The sequence below is a fragment of the Balaenoptera ricei genome, chromosome 13 (genome assembly GCF_028023285.1).
Source record: "Balaenoptera ricei isolate mBalRic1 chromosome 13, mBalRic1.hap2, whole genome shotgun sequence".
Lineage (NCBI taxonomy): Eukaryota > Metazoa > Chordata > Mammalia > Artiodactyla > Balaenopteridae > Balaenoptera > Balaenoptera ricei.
In genome coordinates, this window is record NC_082651.1 from 16,006,627 (window position 1) to 16,034,356 (window position 27,730).

General features: G+C 46.8%; 1 protein-coding gene across 5 annotated transcripts; it reads right to left on the minus strand.

The window, feature by feature from the left end:
• ELMOD3 (ELMO domain containing 3) lies at positions 1-27,212 on the minus strand. Of its 5 annotated transcripts, none has more exons than XM_059942168.1 (12): positions 27,048-27,212; positions 25,668-25,953; positions 21,730-21,807; positions 21,158-21,239; positions 17,372-17,440; positions 16,301-16,395; positions 14,825-14,948; positions 14,468-14,590; positions 11,662-11,792; positions 1,818-1,894; positions 1,403-1,530; positions 1-1,015 (listed from the first exon to the last, which is right to left on the minus strand). In XM_059942168.1, the coding sequence occupies exons 2-12, from the start codon at positions 25,719-25,721 to the stop codon at positions 753-755; spliced, it is 1,224 nt and encodes a 407-aa protein (XP_059798151.1). In that variant the 5' UTR covers positions 25,722-25,953; positions 27,048-27,212; the 3' UTR covers positions 1-752. The 5 variants fall into 5 exon arrangements, with proteins under 5 accessions (XP_059798151.1, XP_059798154.1, XP_059798152.1 ...); XM_059942171.1 differs by having other exon boundaries at positions 1-950; positions 21,158-21,227; positions 27,036-27,212; XM_059942169.1 differs by having other exon boundaries at positions 21,158-21,227; positions 27,036-27,212.
• Between the last annotated feature and the right edge of the window lie 518 nt (positions 27,213-27,730).

The window sequence follows — 27,730 nt, forward strand, 5'->3', positions numbered from 1 at the left end:
TTAACCCAGAAGAATTCTTTTATTTAAAAACCGCTGGTACGTGAATTTCCTCCTTCCCTCGCCCAGGCCAGAGAACCATCCCTGATGGGGCCTGCACGGCCTCCACGGGGGTAGCCCAGCTGGTGGGCGGTTAGGATGGGTGGCAGCAGACACCTAGCCCAGCGCCTGGCTCTGTGTCACAAGCAGTGGGGAGGAGGGATGGGGAGAGGTGAGGGCGGGATAAGTGCAAGGCCAGAGACCCCAGGGGATGGTGAGGAAGGCAGGCCCATGTCCACTCTCTGGTTCATGCTGCCCCCTGTCAGCTGCTGCCACCGCTGCCATCTCCCTTCGCATTCTAACTACTCAGCCCATGTCTGGTCCCTGTCCCGTGGACCCCTGAGGCCTGAAAGCCCCGCTGCCAGGGAGTCAGAATTCCGGCACCTCTCCTTGGGAATATCTTTGATGTAGGGCTGTGTGGAACATCCAGATGGGGTCTCCCACCTCATGATCTGTCACTGAAATTACCTAGGACCCAACTCTGGAAGCTGTAGCCCAACTAAGATTATGGCAACGTTTTCCTTGCTCTGTAGGAAGGTCTGCGGGGAGTGGGTCAAATTTAACAGCCCCTCATGTCTCATGCAGGTGAGGGTCCTTGGCTCCCCCGACAGGCTTCCTACATCCCTTCTGCTAGGGCCGCAAGGGGCAGAACGGTGCCAGGGTACAAAGCCCCTTCAAGGCTTTTGATCCGGCGGCGCTCACTGGGGTTGGTCAGATCAGCCATGTGCCTTCAGAGGAGTGTGGTGGCAGGTCACACACTCCTGTGAAAGTGAGATCCTTGGAGGGAGGGGCTTGTGGCCCAGCACACTTCTGCGCCCCCAACAGGGAGGCCTGTCCCTTTGACACTCCAGCCAAGTAGATCTCCAAGGTCTTGAGCAGCCGTCTGGGGCTCTTCTTGGCCAACACCTCCAAGTCTGGAACAGAGAGGATTGGGGAGCAGGAGGCTTGTGGGGGCTGTGGAATGCACAACCCAGAGGCTCTGGAGAGGAGGGTGAAGGAGTCGTCTAAGATGGAGAGCTCACCAGAGAGGGAGACCTAGGAACCAGATTCGGCCACAGGGACCACACGCTCTACCCTGTCCAGGACAGTCTCAACTTCGAATAGCCAGTCCAATTGTTGGGCCCGGCTTTTGATTCAGAAAATATAGTCACCCGATGTACAGGGCCAGAAAGGGAGGAGAGTGGCGGCAGAGGAAGGAGAGCGGCAGGCTCCCGAGGGTGGGATTGGAGGCCTGGCGAAGCTGGAACTTGAGAAGCCATGAATGGAGGGTGGGGGGAAAGGAGGGCACCCAAAACCAGTCTAGCAGCCACCCTGGGGTCCCTGAACCCGGGGACCTAGGCCTCCCCAGAAGAGCGAGCGAGCACACCTCTGAGGACAAAGCCCGAGTCAGAGATGGTCTTGTGCTGCGTCCTCCAGACGTGCGCGAGGCGGAGGAAAGCGGCGGCGTAGAAGCTGTTCACCACCGGGATCACCTTCTGCTGCCGGTTACACTCCCTGCGGGACGAGGGAGGTCACCTGCTCAGCAGTGGACAGAGGCTGACACCTGGGGGCCCTCCCGCCCCGTCCCCAAGGGGAGCCTTTCCCCAAGCAGCCCTCACATCTGAGGTCAGGGTTGGGGAGGAGAGATGGGCTGCGAGGCTGGTGCACGGGGATCTGTCCAGGTACCCCGGAACCAGCAAGTGAGGAAGCGAGCTGGGAGGATGAGGCAGGGGGGTTGGGGGGTGGGAGGGATCCAGGCTCTGCTGGCCGGGGAGGGCAGGGTGAACAGCGTGGGGACTCACCTGGAGAGACATTCCTCCCTTAAGGCCTGGATGGTGATGCGGGTGATGTTCACGGACATCAAACAGAAGGGGAATTGCTGGAATGGAGGGGGTACCGGGTCAGTGGCAATCCAGGCTCTCACCTTCTGTGCTTCCCGTCACCCACAACCCAACCTGGCCTGCGGGAGACAACAATCACAGCCAGAGGCAAGCAGCTGGTATTACTGATGCTTACATTTAATTTTCACAATAATCTTCCCATTTTACAGAGGAGGAAACTGAGGGTCAGTGACCTTAAATAACCTTCCTAAGGTGTTGGAACCAAGATTCCTACTGAGGTCGATTCACTTGGAAGCTGGTGCACAAACCCCTGTGCTAGTGCTCCAGCCTCTTCAACATCCGATCCATCAGCTCTCCTTGGCCTTCACCAGGCCTGCCCCGTGCGCTGCCTGTGGACCACATCACCCCCTGGGGTTGGATGGACACAAGAGGAGTGAGGCTCAGTTATCTAACCAATTCTATAGGTTCTTAAAATTTCTTCTCCCCTTCTCTGGGCTTCTGGTTATTTGTTCATAAGCTTTTCACCCAAAAGCAGACAGAGAAGGTACAAGTAGGTAAAAAGTCAGCCTTGACTTAGGGCGCACCCCATCTCTTAGTAACACAGAGGCCTGAGAACGGGCTGTGCAGGTCCCACTCCCGAGCGGGGCAGACTGGGTCCAGCAGGGCTGCTTTACCAGGAAGGGCCTCCAAATTCCCTATAGCATCCACCTGAATGCTTTCTTTTTGGAGGGGCCAGTTCCTTCCTATTCTTTAACAACAAAAACCCAAGCAAATGAAAAGAGGCTTTCCCCAGGGGATTTGCAAATACTGCATGTTAGTTTCCACTGTTGAACCCACACAAGGACATCGGCTGAGAGGGACACATAGACCAGTGCGTTCCTTAGCTCAGAACAAGAGCCAAAGTCTATTTATCCCATCTGCTTCCCTTGAGAAGAAAACTCCGTTACATTGTGATGTAGAACTGTGCTGTCCAGTGCTATAGCAACTAGCCACGTGTAGCTATTTAAATTTTAATTAATTGAAAATTAAGTAAAATTATAAATTCAACTCCTTAGTCATACTAGCCGTATTTCAAGTGCTCGATAGCCACTCTTGCTTAGGAGCTGTTACATTGGACAGTGCAGATAGAGAATATTTCCTTCATTGCAAAAAGTTCTAGTGGCCAGCACTGAACTGTAGAAGGTCTTCTGGCTCCACAAGGATTTTTCTCAGGGCCTTCCATGACACCTGGATTCCAGATCTTGGCCTGGCCACCTGCCAGCTGTGTATCCTTAGGAAGGCCACCCAAACTCTGTGAGACTCGGCTCTCCTGTCTCTCAAAACCACCTAGAGGGGTGGGATAGGGAGGGTGGGAGGGAGACGCAAGAGGGAGGAGATATGGGGATATATGTATATGTATAGCTGATTCACTCTGTTATAAAGCAGAAACTAACACACCATTGTAAAGCAATTATACTCCAATAAAGATGTTAAAAAAAAAAAAAGAGTGAACACAGCAGGCCTGAGATTGCCATCCTTAGAAAGGCCTGCTTATAAGGCTGGCATCTGGGAACTTGGATTTTGAGAGGGTTCCCACCATTCCCTCAGGCTGACTACTGTACCCAAACTGTGCAAACCGTACGGTTAATGCTGAACACCTGCCTTCGCTCTGATTCTGGAATTTTGGTACGTGCTAGACAGATGGTGCCTGCGTGACCAGCCCCCAGTAAAAACCTCGGATACTGAATCTCTGACGAGCCCCCTGGTTGGCAACATTCCACGTGTTACGCAATTCGATGCTGGAGGAATTAAGTGCGTCCTGTGTGACTCTACTGGGAGAGGACTCCTGGAAGCCCGCACCTGGTTTCCTATGGATGTTGTCCATGCACTTCTTCCCTTTGCTGATTTTGCTTTTGCTGCAGTAAATCACAGCTGAGAGTACAACTATACACCAAATCCTGGGAGTCCTCCCAGTGGTCCTGGGGACCCCGACACCATGCTGAGTGGAGTCAATTCGCTAATCCTTACAAAAACTCCCCAGGGTAGCTTTTATTATCCACAGTCTACATTTTCTATTATCCCACAACCTACCTCACAGAGCTGCTCTAAGGAGTAATTCAGATCACATGTGCAAAATGCTAAGTGCAGCACTGGCCTGAGGAGGTGCTAACAAACGTTCATAATTATTATCTGCGCCTCAGTGGGTAGCTGAGGTCAGCAGCAATGCATCTCTACCTTCGGGTATTGCCTATTTAATTATCATAATATTTGTATAATATCATCCCTTCCCTTGATTTCTTTCAGTCTAAAAATAAATATGGGGACAAGAACATGGTAGCAACATAATTAACAGAGGATCTGAACTTCATTCATTCTGAGTGTTCATTCATTCTCACGAATATTTTTATAAAAGCCTACTTACTAAAAAGCAGTGAAAAACTGGAATTCAGATAGAAATATCTCCTTTCCTTCAGCAGTTCCCTTGGACCTGAAAAGTGTGGCTTTGAGCTAAAATACCACACTGAGGCTGTGTTTAGGGAACTGACTAAAAAGACAGCAGAGGAAATCAGACGTGGACACTTCTGAGCTTCCATTTAAAATTTCATTTCTCTTCACGCCTCACAGTTGGGATTGAACACCTTTGAACACTGAAGCAAGAAAACCAGATTGTCTTTTGCGGCTGCTGCCGACATGGCCCCATTCCTGGAGGTTCCAATTCAGTAGTTCTGGGGAAGGAGGGGCCTGGGCACCTGCATTCCCCCAGGTGACTCTAAGGCGGGCTGCTGGCTGAGAACCCCGCTGTAAGGAGCCCACTGCTGGGCGAGCTGTCAGGTGATGGCGGTCCTCGCCCCAGCTTCACCACTTACTAGCTGCCCAGTTTTGTATATGCCCAGGAGTGAGATTGCTGGGTCATATGGTAATTCTATTTTTAGTTTTTTAAGGAACCTCCATACTGTTCTCCATAGTGGCTGTATCAGTTTACATTCCCACCAACAGTGCAAGAGGGTTCCTTTTTCTCCACATCCTCTCCAGCATTTGTTGTTTGTAGATTTTCTGATGACGCCCATTCTAACTGGTGTGAGGTGATACCTCATTGTAGTTTTGATTTGCATTTCTCTAATAACTGGTGATGTTGAGCAGCTTTTCATGTGCCTCTTGGCCATCTGTATGTCTTCTTTGGAGAAATGTCTATTTAGGTCTTCTGCCCATTTTTTTTTTTTTTTTTTTTTTTTTATTATTTTTGACTGTGTTGGGTCTTCGTTTCTGTGCGAGGGCTTTCTCTAGTTGTGGCAAGTGGGGGCCACTCGTCATCGCGGTGCACGGGCCTCTCACTATCGCCGCCTCTCTTGTTGCGGAGCACAGGCTCCAGACGCGCAGGCTCAGTAATTATGGCTCACGGGCCTAGTTGCTCCGTGGCATGTGGGATCTTCCCAGACCAGGGCTCGAACCTGTGTCCCCTGCATTGGCAGGCAGATTCTCAACCACTGCGCCACCAGGGAAGCCCCTGCCCATTTTTTGATTGGGTTGTTTTTTTAATACTGAGCTGCATGAGCTCTTTATATATTTTGGAGATTAATCCTTTGTCCGTTGATTCGTTTGCAAATATTTTCTCCCATTCTGAAGGTTGTCTTTTCATCTTGTCTGTAGTTTCCTTTGCTTGGCAAAAGCTGTTAAGTTTCATTAGGTCCCATTTGTTTACTTTTGTTTTTATTTCCATTACTCTAGGAGGTGGATCAAAAAAGATCTTGCTGTGATTTATGTCAGAGAGTGTTCTTCCTATGTCTTCCTCTAAGAGCTTTATAGTGTCCAGTCTTACATTTAGGTCTCTAATCCATTTTGAGTTTATTTTTGTGTATGGTGTTAGGGTGTGTTCTAATTTCATTCTTTTACATGTAGCTGTCCAGTTTTCCCAGCACCACTTACTGAAGAGATTGTCTTTTCTCCATTGTATATCCTTGCCTCCTTTGTCATAGATTAGTTGACCATAGGTGCGTGGGTTTATCTCTGGGCTTTCTATCCTGTTCCATTGATCTGTATTTCTGTTTTTGTGCCAGTACCATATTGTCTTGATTACTGTAGCTTTGTAGTATAGTCTGAAGTCAGGGAGTCTGATTCCTCCAGCTCCGTCTTTTTCCCTCAAGACTGCTTTGGCTATTTGGGGTCTTTTGTGTCTCCATATAAATTTTAAGATTTTTTGTTCTAGCTCTGTAAAAAATGCCATTGGTAATTTGATAGGGATTGCATTGAATCTGTAGATTGCTTTGGGTAGTATAGTCATTTTCACAACATTGATTCTTCCAATCCAAGAACATGGTATATCTCTCCATCTGTTTGTATCATCTTTAATTTCTTTCATCAGTGTCTTATAGTTTTTTGCATACAGGTCTTTTGTCTCCCTAGGTAGGTTTATTCCTAGGTATTTTATTCTTTTTGTTGCAATGGTAAATGGGAGTGTTTTCTTAATTTCTCTTTCAGATTTTTCATCATTAGTGTATAGGAATGCAAGAGATTTCTGTGCATTAATTTTGCATCCTGCAACTTTACCAAATTCATTGATTAGCTCTAGCAGTTTTCTGGTGGCATCTTTAGGATTCTCTACTTATAGTATCATGTCATCTGCAAACAGTGACAGTTTTACTTCTTCTTTTCCGATCTGTATTCCTTTTATTTCTTTTTCTTCTCTGATTGCCGTGGCTAGGACTTCCAAAACTATGTTCAGTAATAGTGGCGAGAGTGGACATCCTTGTCTTGTTCCTGATCTTAGAGGAAATGCTTTCAGTTTTTCACCATTGAGAATGATGTTTGCTGTGGGTTTGTCGTATACGGCCTTTATTATGTTGAGGTAGGTTCCCTGTATGCCCACTTTCTGGAGAGCTTTTATCATAAATGGGTGTTGAATTTTGTCAAAAGCTTTTTCTGTATCTATTGGGATGATCATATGGTTTTTCTTCTTCAATTTGTTAATATAGTGTATCACATTGATTGATTTGCGTATACTGAAGAATCCTTGCATCCCTGGGATAAATCCCACTTGATCATGGTGTATGATCCTTTTAATGTGTTGTTGGATTCTGTTTGCTAGTATTTTGTTGAGGATCTTTTCGTCTATATTCATCAGTGATATTGGTCTGTAATATCTTCACGTTCCTTTGCCGGGAAATGAAGATTTACGAGGATCATCTCTGCCCTACCTTTTCGCAGGCTTGTCATGTTGATGGAATGAAATAACAGACGGAAATTGCAAGGAAAGCTATACAAATTGTTGTCTGTGAGTAACTACTGTTGTGAGGGGCTTCCCTGCCTGCCAGCAATCAGCCAGATGGGGCCTGCATCTCGGCCTCTGAACTGTAGCACTCCTCCTCCTCAGGACAGCGTGGACCATGCACTTCCATGGAGTCCTGGGTTCCCCCAGCATCTGTAGTTTCTGGCCAATTCCCCTTTAGTAGGATGTACCACAGGTACCTGAGACCTCAGCTCTCTCCTTAGGAAAGAGACAGGACTGGCTGCCGGCAGGTCTGAGTCCCCCAGCTGTTACTCTGGTCTCCTACATGCCTCATGGAAAACTGCATTTTCAAGATTCATAAGGGCTTGAGGTGAAGTTTTCCTTTAAACCTTGGAGTTACTTAAGAGTTCAAGGAATCATAAAGCCAGAAGGGACCTTAGAATCATTTAGGCCATATCTCTTATTTCATAAAACAGCAAAGTGAGGCCCAGAGAGGCTAGGTGACTTGCCTCAAATCACAGCTAAGTAATGATACTGCAAATGGAACTAGGATCTAGTTTCCTGACACCTACACCAGCCCTCTTATTTTATTATTTTAAGCTGCTATTCCTTCTTATTGTCTGACGTGCATGTTGTGGAGTAAATATAAATCCACAATGAATTCCACAAACGCCAGCAGGTGAAGGGATGAGGAACAGGTTGGTCAAAGTGGTCAGGCTGGTCCGTACCCAGATCAAGTATCCAGGGCATCCTCTCTCATCTTGCTCTTCCCTCTGCCTGGGACGTTCCTCCCTCAGATATCCAATGACCTACCCTTTCACCTCAGTCAAGCCTGTCCTTGAAAACGAATGAGGGATGCTCAATTGGCACTAACCCTCTACCCTGGCTTCCATATTTCTGCAGGAAGGTCTTACAAGAGAGCCTTCAAAAACCACAAGAAGGGAAGCACTGAGGTCAGAGATGATTTCTAGGAAATACTCATTAGCTGGGGGACCTTGGGCAAGCCATTTCCCCTCTCTGGGTCTTCACTGTCTGTACAACAAGGGGCTGGCCCAGTGACTGCTAAGATATGCCTCAACCTCTGGGCCTCCTATAACAAAGCAGCGTTGCTACAAGAGACCGCATTGTTTCAAAAGCTAACTGGTCCGGTTCTCAAACTTGACCCAGATATTACCTCCCCGCATCGTGAAGAGCACAGAATACGCCCACATTCTCAACTCATGGGTCCTGATATACCTCAAGACCAGATCCTCACAAAGTCCCCTCTTGCCTCCTCCAGTGTCTCCTGGAAGAGATGGGCGTACGTGAAACCGTCAGGTTTAATGGGTACTTTTCCTCAAAGGTAACACAGATATGCAGTGAACGAAATGAAAAACTGCCCAGGTGGCAGGAACTGTGTGACTATTTGTTTTGTAGTCAAGAACTTTTAGATTCAAAATGGATCTATCTTACTTTACAATGGCTGTGTGTACATGTGTGGATGTATGTGTTCTGTGTGTGTGTGCAGGCGCAAGCGCAGATATGACTTTGAAAACACAAGATGTATTTACGTATGCGTGTATTATCCGTAAGATGTATATAAAATGTATTTTTGCTCACAGCAATCAAAAGTTACTTTGATAACTAACACTCCTTGAATGACTAATGTGCTTAGCACTTTACACAGTTTTTCTCCAACTCAGAATAAGTGTACAGAGTTGGGATTATTTTCTCATGTTACAAAGGAAGAAGCTGAGGTTCTGAGAATTAACTAATATGACCAACAACACAGTTACTGGAACAGTCTGTTTTTGCAGTGCAGGCTGGCCTGACTCCAGCTCTAAGACACAATGATCTGAAGAAAATGCTGCAGGTCTGACCTTCAGCCACTCATTCTCAGCTCCTCTCCCTCAGGCAGCATCACACCCCCTTCCTGTTCTCTGTGAACTGCTGCTGGGGCCTGGGCAGGTCTGCTCACCACTGGAGACCATTCCTTTCCGAGTCAGGAGGGAACCAGTGACACATATATATTCTCCAAGCGCTGGCCACTGAGAGGGCCTAGAAGCAGTGAGATCTTAATACCAGTGAGAACAACCAGCACTCAGATCTTGGTTTCCAAATATCAGTCTCCAACTAAAGAACAAGCGCTCTTTGGAGAAGTGGTTGATCTCAGGGCTGGGAATCATTCAGGGAAAATACAAGAGCCTAGAGCATCTTTAGGATCCAGAAAGTAGAAAAGTGCTCAAAAAAGGACAGGGCATGCTGAAAGGGCACAGGTACCACCTGAAAGAGCTCTTAAAATGGTCGACATGGGAACAATTTTAGCAACAAAATAAATAATAAAAGTGTTGGGTTATATCCCATAGAATAAAATAAATATCTGAGTCCATGCGGATATAAAAAGTACCTGAATCAATAAATAGCAAAGACAATTCATTCTTACAGAAGAATTCCAATTAATAAATTTAAAAATTAATAAATGTAGGAGGAATGATGGAAACAAAATCACTATTAGAACCAAGTTTGAGGAAAAACAGGATATTTGTATAGCTTCCAAGTATCTTCCTCCAAGACAGTGATTAATTACAAAGGGAAACACAGTAACTTTACACCGTAGAAACCTGGCTGATACCGCCTTAACCATGTGCCCAAGGTTAACTTCACCAGGAATAAGACATGTTGACATGGGTACTCCTGACATGAGGTACGTCACTTCTGTAGTTGTCAAAAACGCATAACCTGGGGCTTCCCTGGTGGCACAGTGGTTAAGAATCCGCCTGCAGGGGACATGGGTTCGAGTCCTGGTCCGGGAAGATCCCACATGCCGCGGAGCAACTAAGCCTGTGCACCACAGCTATTGAGCCTGCGCTCTAGAGCCCGCGAGCCACAACTACTGAGCCCGTGTGTCACAACTACTGAAGCCCGTGTGCCTAGAGCCCGTGCTCCGCAACAAGAGAAGCCACTGCAGTGAGAAGCCCGCGCACCGCAAGGAAGAGTAGCCCTCGCTCGCTGCTACTAGAGGAAGCCCGCGCGCAGCAACGAAGACCCAACGCAGCCAAAAATAAATAAATAAATAAATTTATGAAACAAACAAACAAACAAATGCATAACCTCAGTCTAAAATTTATGTGGCAGATGGAACCACCCCCAGCCTTGCTCTTTTTTTTCCATTTCAGTTGGTGGTCACTCTGTCTTTCCAGCTGCTCAGGCTAAAAATCACCATTAATGCCTCTTTTTCTTACACCTGTACCCAAACCATCCAAAAAATATGCTGGCTCTATTCTCTACAGCCCATACACTCAAGATTCTATATCCAGAATCTGATCACTTCACAACGCCTCCTCTGAAAATACCCTGGTCCAGATCACCATCATCTCTAACTTGATTACAAAAGCCCTCACCAGAGACTACCCTCAACCCAACGGCTGGTAGGATCCATTTAAGAAGGTAAGTTGGATTGTGTCACTCCAGGCTGTTCAAAACCCTCATCTGACTCAGAGTAAAAGCAAACATCCTCATCATAGCCTACTGGGCCCGACACCGTCTGCTCCCTGTTACCCCATCACCTCCTTCCTACCGCCCTCCCTGCTCCTCTGTTCCAGCTGGCCTCCCTGCCGTTCCTGCACGTGCCACACATACACCTCCTTTGGGACCTTTGCTCTAGCCACCCCCTCTGTGTGGAATGCTCTTCCTCCAAATACAAGCTTGGCTAACATCCTCACCTCCTTCAAGGCTTGGTTTAAGTCTCACCCTCTCATGACAGCTACCCTAATACCCCATAAAACTGTAATCCTCCCACATTCTCCTAACCTTGCCTACTTAGCACTTACCACCTTTAACATACTCTATAATTTATTTATGTATTAGGCTTCCTGTCTTGTCCTCTCTGCTAGAAGGATCTTTGTCTGTTTTGCTCACTGATGTTTCCCAAGTACCAGGAACAATAAGTAGCACAGGGAATGCTAAATAAATACCTGTTTAGTACATGAATGAATTCCAGGCCCCATGAATCTGGGACAGATGAATGGCAGGAAACAGGTCAAGTGTGTTTTCTAAAATGGAGGGACTACCACCTTTTACTACAGGGGAAAACCATCAAACCAACCCTGGAGAGCAGGCCTGGAAAGAACCTGAGGGTTACAGGAGCCACTTCTGGCCTTTCAGCAAGTCCACGTGTCACCTGACACGTGGAGGCAAACCTTCTTCTCTGGGCAAATAAAGGCTGACCCCCCTCCTCCAGGGCCAGGAGAACCTGCCAATACTGGGAGGGCAGTGAGCTGAGACACGGGTACCACAGTTGTGTCTAGTGCTTTTGTACGTTACCTCATTTAATTTTCCCAACTATCCAGCTGATGTTTCCATGATTTCCTCTTTATGGATGAGAAAACCAAGGCTCTGAAGAGTTGAGGCACTTGCTTGAGACACACACTAATGAGTGGTGGAGCTCAGATTCCAGCCAGGTCAGGGTGACAGGGATGCCCAGGCCTGGTTTGCCTCAGCTGTCCTGAGGGCCCTCAGCAGTTGGAGATCTACCTGCAAAGCTGTCATGGTTACTAAGGAGAGCCCTGTGCCCAGGTCCTAGCCCCTACAGCCCTCTCTGCTGGCTTCCCACCAAAGCCCCACCTGGATATGGTGACGAGACAGGCGGAAAATCTCCTGGGCCATCAGCAAGGTCTTTGAGTCCATCACCAGGTACAGGAGATGCAGGAGGGCAAGGAAGCCTGCTCCTCTCAAGTCCGTGGCTGGATTTGTTCCTAAAACAAAAACCAAGAGGAAATTCAGGGTGCTTAATGAAATCCCTGCTCTGTGAGATTCAATGACTTGGTTACCTTAATCACTGTCCAAGTGGAGAGCCTAGACTTCCCCTGCCTGACTGTAACAAGGTGCCCCTCAGCTCTGCAAAGGCAGTCAAAGAAGCGGGGAGCTGGGACTTTTATCCTTCTCTAGTGTTAAGGAGCCCACCACACCCTCTGCGACATCAGTGGAGGCTACATGGGAACAGCAATGAGGCACCCCTGCCCCACCCAGCCAGTGGTATTAGTGGAGGTCAAGTGGGATACCTGGATTTCTATCCCCACCTGGCAGTAATGAGGTGACATCACCCTTCCCCCACTGCCCAGTGTCAGAGGAGGCCTGCTAAAATAGAAGATTTAAAGATGATCAACACTGTCATTACATAATACCCACAATATCTAGGACACGATAAAAAATCACTCATTACACCAAGAACTAGGAAAATCTCAATTTGAATGAGAAAAGACAATCAACAGATAGCAACACTGAGATCACACATATGTTGGAATTACCTGATAAGCAATTTATAGCAGCTGTCCTAGGCAGAATAACGGCACCTCCAGACATATCCACGTCCTAATCCCCAGAACCTACAAGTACATTCTGTTGCACAGCAAGGGGGAATCAAGATTGCAGTTAGAATGAAGGTTGCTAATCAGGATAGGGAGATTATCCTGGATTATCTGGCTGGGCCCAATGTAGTTAGAAGAATCCTTAAAAGTGAGAGAGGGAGGTAGAAGCACAGAGTCAGAAAAAGAGATGTGAGGACAGAATCAGCTCAGAGAGATGCTGTGTTCCTGGCTCTGAAGGAGGAGGAACGTGGGCGGACTCTAGAAGGTGGAAAAGGCACAGAAATAGATTTTCTCCTAGAGCCTCCAAAAAGGAATGCAGCCCTGCTGCCACCTTGATCTTGCCCCAGTGAGACTGTGTCAGACTGCTGAACTATAGAACTAGAAGATAATAAATCTGTGTTGATTTAAGCCACTAAATTTGTGGTAGTTTTCTGCAGCAACAATAGAAAACTACTATAGCAGCTATCATAAAAATGCCTTTGATAAGCAAATACAAACATTTGAAAAAAATGAAAAAATAGAAAGTCTCAGTAAAGAAATATCAGATGTAAAGAACCAAACAGAAACTTCAGAACTGAAAAATATAATACCTAAAATTAAAAACTCACTGGATGGGCTCAACAGCAGAATAGAGACCAAAGAGGAAAGAACCAGTGAACTTGAAGATGGAACAATATAAATTGCGCATCTGAACAATAGAGAGAAAAAACAAAACAAAATAAACAGAGCCTTGGAGACCTCTGAGCTATACAGAGATCCCCCTAAAATGAACAGAGCCTCTGGGACCTGTGGAACAGTAACAGAAGATCTAGCATCTGTGTCATCAGAGTTGTACAAGGGAGGAGAAAGAGCAGGGCTGAAAAAAAGTACTCAAAGTAATAACGGCTGAAAATTTACCAAATTTGGCCAAACACATAAACCTACAGATTCAAGAAGCTGAGCAAACCCTTAATAAGATAAGCCCAAAGAAATCCCCACTAAGACATATCATAGTCAAACTCCTGCAAACAAAAGAAAAAAAACAAACAAAAAAGATCTTGAAAGCGGAGAGAGAAACAACTTCTTATCTAACAAGGAGAAATAATTCAAGTGACAGCAGATTTCTCATCAGAAACCATGGAGGCCAAAAGGAAGTAGCACATTTATTTTCAAGTGCTGAAAGAAGAGACCTGTCAACCTGGAATTCTGCATTCAGAGAAATTATCCTTCAGGAGTGAAGGGGAAATCAAGACATTCTCAGATGAAGGAAAGCTAAAGAATTTATTGCCAGCAGACCTACTTTAGAAAATGGCTAAAGGAAGTTCCTGAAACAGAAAGGAAGTGATAAAAGAAGGAATCTTAGAATATCAGAATGGAAGAAAGAACAATGGAGACAGTAAATATATGGGTAAATACAACAGACCTTGCTTCTCCTCTTGAGTTATTTAAATTAATGGTTGAAACAAAAATCATAACACTGATGTGATTCTCAATGTACACAGAGGGAATATTTAGGACAATTATATTATAGATGAAGGAAGGTAAAGGGACTTAAACACATTGTCAGTACCAACAGAGCACCAATTAATTATGAGTATATAAAGTTTCCTTTTTAAATTAAGATATTTTCCTATTCTATACAAATGTAACTTGATATGATTTTGAAAAAATAGTACAGTCCCAAAACAGGTGAAATCATTTTGTTTCACTCAAAAAAATGAAATAATATAAATAAAATTTTCATTGATAGTAAAAGAAAAGAATAAAAAGAAAACACTGGATTCTAAATCCTATCACTCCCATGCTTTCTATCTCACTTAGAGTAAATATTTTACACTGGCCTGCAAGACCCCAAGTGAACTATTCTCCTTCTCCACTTCAGCCACATTCCTTGTTATTTCTCAGAAAGAGTTACACACATTTCACCTCAGGGCCTTTGCATTTGCTGTACCCTCTTCCTGAAATGCTCTGCCCCAGATATCCTGTCTCATGGTGCTGGCATGACAGGAAGAGGACTGTCTGAGTTCTCACTCTATTCCTGGAATAAGGAGTCAGGGAGAAGATGAACCATTTCTCTCTCTTACCCTGAAAGCCCAGATCTTCCCAGTGGTCTCCGTGGAGGGCACAGTCAAACTTGGAGCCGGTCAGCTTCTTATAGATGGTCTGGAGGACTCGGCCGTGCATTGGGTCTTGGCTATCCAGGCCACCTGCCCCAAAACACACCCATGCTCTGTTGGATTGGCCCTCAGGGGAGGACTGAGTGCTTCCCAGAGAACGGTACAGCCAAGACAGACCTGGCCGGTGCTCCAGACACTCTGCTCTCCCCCCAACATGGTAAATGCAATAGCCTTGGCTTAGTCTCAGCAACCGCGTAGGCAAACTGTGCTCTCTGTCTGACCACTCACGCAGCGCCTGCCTTGTGGCAGCACCCGTGCACTCACACTGAGCGATGGTCAGGACCAAGTCCCTTTCTTCACGGAGGCCCTGGTGGAGCTTTGGAGGCCCGAAGAGGCAGTGCCGGAGGGCAGCAAGCCCGGTCCTTCGGATCGTTGGCTGGATTCTTTTCTGCAGGCAATAGGCAGAGTGTTGTGTTGTGTTCATTTGCTTTAATGAACTTACCATCAGGCTCAGTACAGGACTGGTCTTGCAGAAAGGAGTGGTTCTCCCAACTAACTGGCTGGCCTCTGGGCCAGGGAAATGGGGCAGAAGCTGTGAAGCAACTGCGAATCTCTGGAGACAGGCTCTTCCAGCTCGTAGGCTCTTTGTAAGTAGAGAGAGATGTCCCCAAGCACAGGCCTTATCAACCGGTTGTCTACATTTGGTCCTCTGGGCTTTTCCAGAAATAGCTATGTCACTGACTACCAAGGAAGCTAGAGGTGGCTGGCTATGGGGGCTGGCATCTCACAGATGCCAGGCCAAGTTTCCCAGCAGGGCTGCTTCTACCCTTTGTATGTCTGTCTCTGTCTCTTTCTGTAAAGGACATAAATATAAAGTCTAACAGCCCTCTCAACTTCTAAGATAAGACAGTCAGTGGGCGGGACTTCTCTGGCGGTCCAGTGGTTAAGACTGCACGCTTGCAATGCAAGGGGCGTTGGTTCAATCCCTGGTCGGGGAACTAAGATCCCACATGCCATGTGGCACAGCCAAACAAACAAACAAACAGTCAGTGGGCACTTTTTTGGAGCAGGATACCCCTGAGGGGAGCTGGCGCCGTCTGTCCACACCACAGCAGCAGTGCCTAAACCAGCTCCTGCTGACTTCTCCTTGTTCACAGCCATTGCCGCAGGGCTTAGGATACTCTGATTTCGGCAGCCTCTGGATCTCTGGGTCCTACAAACCAATCTGATTCCTATCTTTTTAGCCTCTCTCCTTGAGCCAGGCTTTAGGTTGAAGATCTGAAATCACAGTTCTCTAAACTTACTACTGGTCACTCAAGATTCCCCAGAAAGCTTGTCAGCTTTTACTCTCCTTAATATTCTTTCTTTTTCCAACCCCACATATTTTTTAAATTCCCAAATAACTTCTTGTTCCTCCAGGGGATGGAAGATTTTCCTACGGTGGCAGTGAATTATTCAGCTCTCTGGACAGGCTGCCCTGCTTCCCCAAGGAACTCTCTAGCATCTGACTGCAGACCTCCCCATCCCTAGGAGGGGAGAGCGGGAGCAGCTCCACGGGCCCCTATAAGACAGGGCCACTAGGGCTCCGGGGGCACAGTCCCTGAAAGGCTGCCGGGGCCCACGACATGTGGGTCCTTGGCCACTTGTGATCCTGTGCCCCGAGATTTCTTAGTTGAGACAGAGCCCTCACCTGGAAGTTTCCATCTTGCTTGCCCAGTGCCCTATCCTGGTGGGGAAGAAGCCTGGCTCCTGGGAAGAAAGTGCTTTGCTTGAGACCCCCAAACCTCCCTACTGTCATACCTTGAAGGAAGAGAGGTCCACGGTCTGGAAATGCTGGAGGGCCTCACTGAAAGAGATTAGCTGCCCAGGCTGGTCTGAGCTGGCCCGGCTCCCTGCTGCAAAAGGGAAGACACTCTGGCACTTGTAACAGTAGTCATTCTATCAGCAGACATTTACTGAGGGCCGCTGGTTGTCACCTCTAAGCCCAGCGCTGACTTTCAGCTGTAAACGTCAGACACCTACAGTTACAACCAACCCTCTGTCAAGGGGGTGGCGTTATCTGCTGGGCTGACTCCCTTTCGGACTCGGCTGTGCAGAGGCTGAGTAGGCTAAGCCCTGAAGTGAGTGGGGATAGATCTGCAGGGGTCCCTAATGTCCACTCATCTGTGAGCCGGGGCAAGTCACTGCCCGGAGGAGGTACCCACGTAGGAGCATGCTACAGGTTTGTTTAGGGGCCTTTCCTATCTTCTACTCTGCCCCTTCTCACGCCCTGGATACGAATGATCCCCTATCCAGCCTTCGTCACAGGGTACTGACTCATCAGTCCGCAATACAGGTGATGGCTGATACAGTCCACTCTAACATCTCTTCAGGAGCTCAAGTGGGGCTCAGGCTAGATTTGGGTCCCAGTTCTCCCCTCCCACAGCTCCATCCAAACCTCCTGAAAGGCACGAGAGACAGTTTTTGATGCAGCCCTCAGAGGCTTCCAGCAGATGGCTTCAGCCCCCATTTCCAGGGACTTCCTTGTATAGTGAACAACCTGCTCGACCTGACACAGGGGTCCTGGCTGCCTGCCTCCATCCTCTGCCTGACCTCATCACCCTGCAGAAGTTGACCCTGACCAAGGTCCTCCCTGTCTTCTCTCATGGCCAGCGGCCCTCTCCCCATGGCATTCATCCCCATTCCCTCCCGAGGTCGATGGCATCACCTCTGAATTGGGAAAAGAGATTTTATCCTATGTCACGTATTGAAAACAATAAGACCCAGGAATTCTGTATCCTAATCCCAGAGGCACAGAACATGAGCCGCACGGGTGGATCGTGTGTTTAGCAGCAGCGGGCTGTGAGGAGGCGGCGCCATCCCTGCGGTTACCTGTCTCTGGCTGGATACTGTCCACAGCTTCCCATTCTTCTTGGGCTCGGAGCACCTCTGTATTCATAACTGCAATAGTGAGAAAAGGAGACCCTCTGAGATCTAGGTGTGTCCGGATTGCTGTCGTAGCCCCCAGCCTCACCTGCCTGCCTTGGGCCCTGTCGCTGCCCTCTGATATGCCAGAGTGAGCTTTCAAAAAGGCAGATCTGACGTCAGCCTGCTGCCCAGAACCCTCCAGGGATTCTCCATAATTCTCAAGATGAAACCCCAACTCTTCACAATCGGGAGCCTTGTTACCTCTCTGGCTCTGTCCTAGGGCATCCAGAAGTACCTGAAGTCTCTCAACACCCCCCTTGGGTGCCTTTGCACACCCCACTCTCCCACCTTCAGTTCCAGCCCCTTCTGGCGCAGTTCCATCTCATCCTTCAGCCAATTCCGGTATCACCCTCACCTGGGTGCCTTCTTTAGCCTCTGTAATCTGTGTTAGGAGCTGCTCCATGAGAGACCCCGACACCCCACGCTTATCACCATGTTGTAACTGTCTTGCCCACTGCACTGGGAGCCACAGGAAGGTAGGGTTCTCAGCGCCTGACACATGACAGGTGCACAATGAATGTTTTTGTTGTTGTTGTTTTTTGTTCGTTTGTTTTGTTTTTGGCCGCACTTTGCAGCATGCAGGATCTTAGTTCCCCGACCAGGGATCAAACCCGTGCCCCCTGCAGTGGAAGTGCAGAGTCCTAATCACTAGACTGCCAGGGAATTCCCCACAATGAACGTGTGATGAATGAATGAAAGCACAACAAAAGCGGGGGAAACAGAAGAAAAAAGCAGCAGGACAGGCGCTCTATAACCACCACACAGCCCTCTTCTCCACACCACAGCTGCCACTCTCTGGCCCAAATTGCTGGCAGCATGGCCCATCACTGGCTTTTTCCATTTGCTACAGAGGACACTGGCAAACAGTGGGGAGGATGGAGAGACCTCTGTCTGACACCCAAACTCATGAGCCTTCTAGCCTGGGTGGTGAAAGCAGGTTAGGACAGCTCCCCTCTGCCTCGCAATCCGGGCTGAGGACATCACGTGACGGTGAACTGTTTTGGAAGTATACTTGCAAATGAAAGAAAAAGCTACCAAAAACTCAAAACACTAAAGGATAATGAGGACAAGGAGGCTGCTGGGGCGCTGGAGGGGACAGTTGCGAAAGCACAGTGTAGAGCCAAATAGCTCGTGAACTTTTCATCTCTGTCCCTCACGAGCTGTACTTCTTTGGGCAGGTTACTTAACCATTTGTAATCACTCTTCCAACTATTGTGAGGATGACGTAACTCTTCAGATTCTAGGGGAGTATGTGGCCCAAAGGCCACCTGCTCAATAAACAGCAGCTAGTATCACTGACACAGTTGTGGGCTCGGGTCTGGCAGGGATGTGGACGGTGGGAGCAGATGAGATGGGTCCGGGGTCCTGAATCCTGGACCTCTAGGACATTCAATCTTGCCAGCCCCACCCCGGGGTAGCAGACTACATTAGGGCTTCCAAACTAGATAACTTCAACAGAATACAGAACACTCAACCTGGGACAGTGAAGAAAATAAAACTTACTTCCAGCATGCTGGACCCGTGGGAGATGAAAAAGAGGGACAAAGTGGCGAAACAAGAAGAGCGGAACAGCAGCCATGGATGCTCATCACGACGCTGAGAAGAAGCTCCCCACCCTTCACCCCTCATCCACAGCCAGCTTCACTGACTTGTCACCCTTCAGATCATTATAAGCAACTCGATCAATCTTTCACCCCACACACCTTCACCTACAAACGAGCTGATGAAAGGTTGTGAGCCAGGAGCACAAACCTCACAGGCAAAGGTGTGGGAGCTTACTGTGACAGCAAGGTAGTCAAGAGAAAGTCCAAGGTCTCAAGCAGCAACGCAATCTGGTGCCCAAACTGGAGACCAAGATCCAACCCATGTAAGAGCATCTCTCTCCTTTCCTGGTTCCTTTAGGACTCCCACCTCTGAAGATGATCCTGACATAAATACTAATTTTCCCCTACACTGACAGAAGAACGAGGAGCCAAAACACAAATCTCCAGGATAACAAACCCAGCTCACGTTAGTACGGCTCTTTATCGTTTTTCCTTTTGTCGATTGCCTCCTTTATTTAGGCCCTCTTCTACTTATTCACATAGTAAACAGCACAGCTGATTTAGTTGGCCTATTAGTTTAAATTAGCTGAGAGCAATCTGGGGAAAAAATTGTAGTTGTTTAATATGATTAAAAATATCTGGCAGAGGGCTTCCCTGGTGGCGCAGTGGTTGAGAATCTGCCTGCCAATGCAGGGGACATGGGTTTGAGCCCTGGTCTGGGAGGATCCCACATGCCGCAGAGCAACTAGGCCCGTGAGCCATATCTACTGAGCCTGTGTGTCTGGAGCCTGTGCTCCGCAACAAGAGAGGCCACGATAGTGAGAGGCCCGCGCACCGCGATGAAGAGTGGCCCCCACTTGCCGCAACTAGAGAAAGCCCTCGCACAGAAACGAAGACCCAACACAGCCAAAAAAATAAAATAAATAAAAATAAATTTTAAAAAAATATCTGGCACATAAATGCCAGTTGTACTGAAATAGAAAATATTTTGGCATTTAAGGCAACACCTCTAATAAATGTTAGGTTTGTCACCACATGGTAAAGACAAAATTCAATTAAAAGATACTTTACAGACCTCCATATAATTTTTCTACATTGGAATATTTTTAACAGACCCCATATTCTTAGAGGTTACGTTTTCAGTCTGTAGAATTTAAAGATAACAATACACACCAATGAGCGCTCACTATGATTTACATTCTGTGTGCTATGCACTTTACATTATCTCACTTAATCCTTACACAATTCCTATCATACAGGTTCTGATATAATCCCTGTTTTATATATGAGGAAAGTGAGGGTCAGAAAGATTAAGTGACTTGCTCAAGGTCATAGGGCTGATGGATGAAAGAGCCAGGACTTAGGCCAGAGATATCTGACACCAGAACTGGTTCTTCTGAATTGGTAAGTGTGCTTTTCTGTGTAATAAATTAGCAAGTAGAATGAGCTTTAAATACAGTATGGGAAAAGCCATGTCAAGGAGATAAAACAGGGTAACTTTTCAAAGGCTTTTCACCCACTCTGTCTCATTTCATTATCACAACATCCCTTTGAGGACACAGGAGGTACTAATATTTCCACTGTAGACACAGAGTTTATATGATTTGCCCAAAAGGCGCACAGCAAGCTACCAGCAGGGCTTGTGGGGCCAAATTAGAACTCAGGTCTCTAACTTCCCTTGAAGGATGATAAATCTATGAAGTTCTACAGGAGGGGCATCCCTGGTGGCGCAGTGGTTAGGAATCCGCCTGCCAATGCCGGGGACATGGGTTCAAGCCCTGGTCCCGGAAGATCCCACGTGCCGCGGAGTAACTAAGCCCGTGTGCCACAACTACTGAGCCTGCGCTCTAGAGCCCGCGAGCCACAACTACTGAGCCCGCGTGCCTAGAGCCCGTGCTCTGCAACAAGAGAAGCCACCGCAATGAGAAGCCCGCACACTGCAACGAAGAGTAGCCCCCGCTCCCCGCAACTAGAGAAAGCCCGTGCACAGCAACCAAGACCCAACGCAGCCAAAAATAAATAAATAAATAAATATATATATTTAAAAAATTCTACAGGAAAAGTAGTGAGAGAAATTCAAATGAGGAAAAGCAGACCCACAGGGAGCTCCGCCTTGAGTCCCACCCAGGCTCCGAGGGGGACTTACCAGCCGGCTCCCAGCCATTTGCTTCTGCCGTCAGGGCCTGGAGGATGCCGTGGTTCTTCAACTCTGAGATCTGTAAGGGCAGCTGACCTTTAGTGTGAGGGCGGAGTCCACGTCCCCCCCACCCACACAAACAAGTCCCACCCGCTGTACCGAGTGTCCTCGAAACTGGAGGCCAGAAGAATCTAGTCTTCCCACATGGGTTGGTTAAAGCCAATCGTAAAGCAAAGCACCCGGAAAATGCCAACTATGATGGAGCAGTTGGGTGATGTGGGGACAAGTATGAATATATGCCCTCCTTGGAGAGCAAACAGACAAAAATCCACTCAACTGAGACAGAGGTGTGTTTTCGGTATTCCCGCTGCACTTTATATTCTGCCTCATTGTAACAATTATCTTATTAGATAGAGGTTGTTTTGCATGTCTGTGCCCTCCCCACCCACCCCCCCACCCAAAGTGTGAGCTACTGGAGGGCAGGGTCTGTGCCACCCTGTGTCCCGGTGCCTGGCACCACACAGCAGCAAGTAACACAAGCTTCTACCGACAGAAAGCACTGAGGTGTGGGTGATACGTACAGGAATTCCCCTGAAAGCCAGAAGAGCACTGTTGTCCTCGTCACATGGTGGAAGACACCCAGCAGACACACTTTCAACCTGCAAGACAAACCAAAGTCAGTCTCCTGGGCACGTAGTAGTCCCTCAAAGATGACAGCTTAAACGTCACACCTTTTTCCAGTAACGCACACACAGAAAATGGATGAACTCCCGAGAAGTCAACTACAAGGAATACTGTAAGGGAAAACTCCTGTTTAATCGGTCTTAAAAAAAACCGCGAAAAGCTTAGTTAATGTTAATATGATCTTTAAAAAAAAATTTTTTTTAATGTTATTTATTTTTGGCTGCGTTGGGTCTTCACTGCTGCACGTGGGCTCTCTCTACTTGTGGCGAGCGGGGTCTACTCTTCGTTGCGGTGCACGGGCTTCTCATCGCGGTGGCTTCTCTTGTTGCGGAGCACGGGCTCTAGGTGCGCAGGCTTCAGCAGTTGTGGCACGTGGGCTCAGTAGTCGTGGCTCGCGGGCTCTAGAGCGCAGGCTCAGTAGTTGTGGCGCACGGGCTTAGTTGCTCTGTGGCATGTGGGATCCTCACAGACCAGGGATCAAACCCGTGTCCCCTGCATTGGCAGGCAGATTCTTAACCACTGCGCCACCAGGGAAGCCCAGTGTTAATATAATATTATACAGATTTCCTGGCTCCGTTCAAGGTCTCAGGGCTCTGAGTAAGTAAAGTTGAGCGAAGCAGTTTCCTCACTTTTGGCCTTTCTGCTCAGCCAAACCTTCCCCCTACTGGAGCTTAAAAAACCATCTGACCAACTTTTTGCAACTCATATCACCAACACAGGGCTAATTTTCCTAATATGTTAAAAAAAAAAAAAAAAGATCCTACAAATCAGTAAGGAAAAAAACCAACCCAGTAGAAAAATTGGCACGGATATGGATGGTTTACATAAAAGGAAACACAAATAGTTCTTAAACATGTGAAGAAATGCTCAACCTTACTTATAACAAGAAAAATGTCAAATAAAACTACTCTGAGAAGTTTTTCATTTATCCTATTATCAAAGATCAAAAAGTGTGGTAACACTGTGTTGGCTAGATGACCAAGAGTTATAAGACACTGGAGAGTGAACTGGTACCACCTCTCTGGCTTGACAATACCCGATGAAATCACATATGCTGTGCACATTTGGGGCCTGCAATTTCATTCTAGGAATTTATCTAACACATACAGTCATCCATGTACAAATGACATGCTTACAGTGTTATTCATGGTAGTACTGTTTATAAAAACAAAAAGCTAGAAAAGCCCTGACTGTCCACTAATGGACTTTTTATTTTATTATACTTTATATAATTTTCCCCCCAGTTTTAGAGATATAACTGACAGACAGCACTGTATGAGTTTAAGGTGTACAGCATAATGAGCTGACTTATATACATCATGAAATGATGACTACAATAGGTTTAGTGAACATCCATCATCTCCCATAGATTCAACATCAACAAATAGAAAAAAAATTTTTTTTTCCTGTGATGAGAACTCTTAGGATTTACTTTTAATAACTTTCATTTATACTATACAGCAGTGTTATCTTTATCATGTTGTACATTACATTCCTAGTACTTATTTTCTTATAACTGGAAGTTTGTACCTTTTGACTGCCTTCATCCAATTCCACCCCCACCTCTGGTAGCCACAAATCTGATCTCTTTTTCTATGAGTTCCTTTGTTTGTTTTTGTTTGTTTGTTTTTTATTTTGATTTTTTTATTTTTGGTCGCGTTGGTCTTCGTTGTTGCGTGCGGGCTTTCTCTAGTTGTGGCGAGTGAGGGCTGCTCTTTGTTGCAGTGTGTGGGCTTCTCACTGCGGTGGCTCCTCGTTGCAGAGCATGGTCTCTAGGCACGCAGGCTTCAGTAGTTGTGGCTCGCTGGCTCTAGAGCGCAGGCTCAGTAATTGTGGTGCACGGGCTTAGCTGCTCCGTGGCATGTGGGATCTTCCCGGACCAGGGATTGAACCCGTGTCCCCTGCATTGGCAGGCGGATTCTTAACCACTGTGCCACCAGAGAAGTCCCTATTTGTTTGTTTTTGAAGTATAATTGACCTACAACAATGTTAGTTCCTGGTGCACAACACAGTGATTTGATATTTCTATACATTTCAAAATGATCGCCATGATAAATCTAGTTGTCACTAATGGACTAATTTTAAACAAATTAAAGCATATCCACTCAATGAGATCCTATACAGCCATAAAAAAGAGTAAGAAAGTGCTTTATGGACAACTTGGAACAATCTTCATGATATATTAAGTGAAAACACAAAGGGCAGAGTATATACACTATTTTACCATTTGAATTTCTAAAAAACACATAAATATATTTGCTTGTCTTTACAGAGACTATTTCCAGAATTATATCCAAGGAAGTAGTAACTTTGCCTCCATCGGGAAAATTGGGTAGCTGGGGGACAAGGGTGCAAGGTAGTTTTTTCACTATATGTACATCCTCTGTACTTTTGGATTTTGAACCATCTGCAGAATTATTTTCTCTAAAATAGATAAAAGAAAAAATAATAATTAAAGGAATCATTGCTTACGTCAAGGCCCGAGAATCCCAGATTGTCCTGTTACTCTAATCCCTTCCACATATTTTTGCCAACTAACACTCCTTAAACACAGCTTTGATTTTTTTGATTTCTTTTTCCCTGGGACACAAGAATGGACACCTAAACACACCACAGCTGAGCTAACTCCTCCATAACTGGCCTCACGATGCCTAAGCACTGTTGTCTCCCACTTTGATCCAATGAACATATTCACTGCAGCTCCTCTCACCTCCAGCCCTTGGGTCATGTGGTTTTCCTCCAGAATCCGCCCCCTCCTCCACCTTCTCAGTGTTTTCTGGTCTCTTCAAGATCAGTTCCACCTCCTCGGGGTGGCCGACCTTACCAACTGGGGCTACAGTGGTCCCTCACGTCTCTAAGTCTTATAGCCCCTCTGTATGTGGCACAAGGGCCTGTGCAAAAGACCCGTCTCCCCAGTCAGACTCTGCCGCTTTGAGTGCAGGGACCTTCTCGTATACTTGTTTTATATTTCTTAGACCATTTGCACAGCACTAGGCTCAAGATACATTCTCAAAAATATCTGGTAATTCATCATGCTGAACAGCTCCCTGGAGAAGTCTGTGTGCTCAGGACTCATGTTATCCTTCCTTTCCCTCTCCAATTCAGTCCCCTCTAGTGTCCAAAGATGGATGTTCTCTGGAAGAACAGTTCACCTATCTTAGAACAGTGACAAAAACCTCCCTGGACTCCCAAAGCACAGGCTTTGTCCCCATTCTGGCCACTGAATCCCACAGGCTCCATTTAAGACTGTTTCTGGGCAAGGTAGTGAAAAAGGTAAGGAATGCAGGGTAAGCCACCAGGCTCACACAAAGACATAGCACATTGGGGGACTTCCCTGGTGGCCCGGTGGGTAAGACCCTGCGCTCCCAATGCAGGGGGCCTGGGTTCGATCCCTGGTCGGGGAACTAGATCCTGCGTGCTGCAACTAAGACCCAGTGCAGCCGAAAAGAAAAAAAAAAAGACATAGCACATTGAATCAGGGGTCCTGACAAGAATCAGGCCAAAACACGTGTTGGAGAGAGAAAGGGCCAGTAAGGTAAACAACCCAAATTGATAAAATACACATTTCTTGGGGGATTCTGCCTGAAATTCTCCTCCCACCCAAGCAAATCCAGACCAAAATCCCATAGCCCACTTAGAAAATAAGCTGTCAGGAAAGGCAATTGACCCAGAAGTGACTAGAAGCGTCTTCTAATAGAACAAAGAGAACTATAGTGAGGATTTTTCCTACACATTTCTAAACCTCCACACCCTCTTGATGTATGCTCTGTCTTATTACTATTAACAACATAACCCAAACCAACACCTTCTTTCCCAAACAGAAGTGCTTGCTTACCTGTCCATCTCTTAATTCTTTCTCATTATGGAAAGAGCAAGACTTTTCATTCATGACTCAAAATCATTTGTTCAAGTGAGCTTTGTCCTTGGGTTCAGAAAGGAGTTTAATAAGGTCTGAGATTAGAAGCTCTGGGGAGAGCCCGAGATCCGACTCTTCTACCTTTGCCTTCCTTCTTGGCAGCCATTTAGACTAAGAACAAGAAAACAGTCCCTGTGTGCCATCACCAGGGTGTAGGTTTCTGTGAGTCCCGAAAGAGGTTCCTGAGCTCTCTGGAGCCTCAGCCCTGAAAAAAAAAAAAAAAAATTAAAGAATAAAACTGGTTCCGTCATTCAGTTATGCTTCTGTTAAGAACTGACTTTAAAAATCTTCAAGCAGCTGTAAACATATTCTGAATAAACAGGCTGCTTTAGCCAAATGCCTGCCTCTTACTATCCATGTCACTGGATGGAAAGAAGGGGTCCCTGCAGGAGTCCGAGGGCTGGACCATCAGTACCCAGGAGGCAGCACCACTGTAAGTGGTGGGGATCTGTTTCTGACGATGAAGTTACTGAGATCTGGGGCAGCATCTCAAAGGGCTGAGGCTAATTTAGAGTGACACGTTGGTGCGTGGTCTTAGCTGAAGTGCTCAGGCTTTGCTTAGGTCTCAGACGCAGGTTGGGCCTAATACCAGATTTGGTTCCTATGACGGTAGAAACTCAAAATGCAACACTGTGCCTACCCTTCCTCAGTTAGCACCAATATTGTACATGTGGCAGCTGCCTAGCCAGTCTGGCTAGCTCTAAGCCCTTCCTCTCATGAGTCCACCTTAGCAAGAGGGCTGGACAGGCCCACACCTCATCATGGGGGAAGTGGACACCATGGATGTCTGTCACAACAAGAATCTGGATAAGTACATAGATGACTGGCAGTCATACCTCACAAACTTGGTTGACTTTTTTTTTTCTTGGCACGCTGCACGGCTTGCAGGATCTTAGTTCCCTGACCAGGGGTTGAACCCGGGCCCTTGGCAGTGAAAGCGTGAAGTCCTAACCACTGGACCGCCAGGAAATTCCCCGGACTTGGTTGACTAAGGAAGGAGGGTGGCACTGCTCTGAGGTCAGCCCTCCAGAGAATATGATCTGGGTTCCCTGCAAACTGGCTGCCAGTAACAAGATGGACTCTTTGTCAGGGGGCAGGACGCACTGACTGATTCCTAACACCAAGACCAGGAACACCTCTCAACTCTAGGGCTAGACATTTGGCTCACTGTAATGGAGGGGAAGTCATGGCTCCTCAGGAACTAGCTCTCTCTGGGGTCTCAGCATCTGCCTCCCTTTCCTTTCCCTCCTCCTTGACCTCCATGACAGCATATGACCAAACACTCACACACTGGCCAACCTTGCGAAGGTGACAGGCAAGTATGGTGACAGCAATCTCAGGAAGGCTCTTCTGTTACTGGGCTCGAAATGTATCAAGCAGCGTAGATGCATGACCAGCTTTACATGCCTGCTAGTGCCTCAGTTCTGGCTGCAGCCCTGCTGGGGGCTTCAACAGGGACAGTTACTATCTGTAACAGAGAAAGAAAAGAGCAGAAACTGTCAAACAAGCAAGTACTCGAAGTCACAAAGTCACTCCTACCAATATTAGGCAAGTTCCTCATAGCTGGGCCTGAAGAAATGGCCTTCCTATAAAGATGCATCCTTTCCAAATTCAGTATTTATAGTGCACCCACTTTACTTTTTTAATTAAAAAACTTTTTAAAAATTGAAATAGAGTTGATTTTCAATGTCACGTTAGTTTCAGGTATACAGCACAGTGATTCAATTATATATATAATATATATCTGAATGTAGATATTCTTTTTCGGATAGTTTTCCATTATAGGTTATTACAAGATATTGAATATAGGTCCCTGTTGCTATACAGTAGGTCCTTGTTTATTTTTATGGTGCACCCACTTTAGGCAATGAGCTACATTAAGGGGAATGGTTTTAAGTTTAAGCTTGCTGGAGCTTAAACTCTCTGAATAGGTATTTAATCTAGAAATTGGGTCCACACCTTAAATACAAATGCGCACACAG

Bases quoted from the DNA above. Each gene is read 5' to 3' on its own strand.
- ELMOD3 (XM_059942168.1), bottom strand. From the start codon at position 25,721: ATGAATGAAAAGTCTTGCTCTTTCCATAATGAGAAAGAATTAAGAGAT. The intron at 21,240-21,729 runs GTACGTATCACC...ACTAAAGGTCAG, and splicing joins TGGCTTTCAGGGGAATTCCT to CTGCCCTTACAGATCTCAGA. The intron at 14,949-16,300 runs GTATGACAGTAG...TATTGCCTGCAG, and splicing joins TGGACCTCTCTTCCTTCAAG to AAAAGAATCCAGCCAACGAT.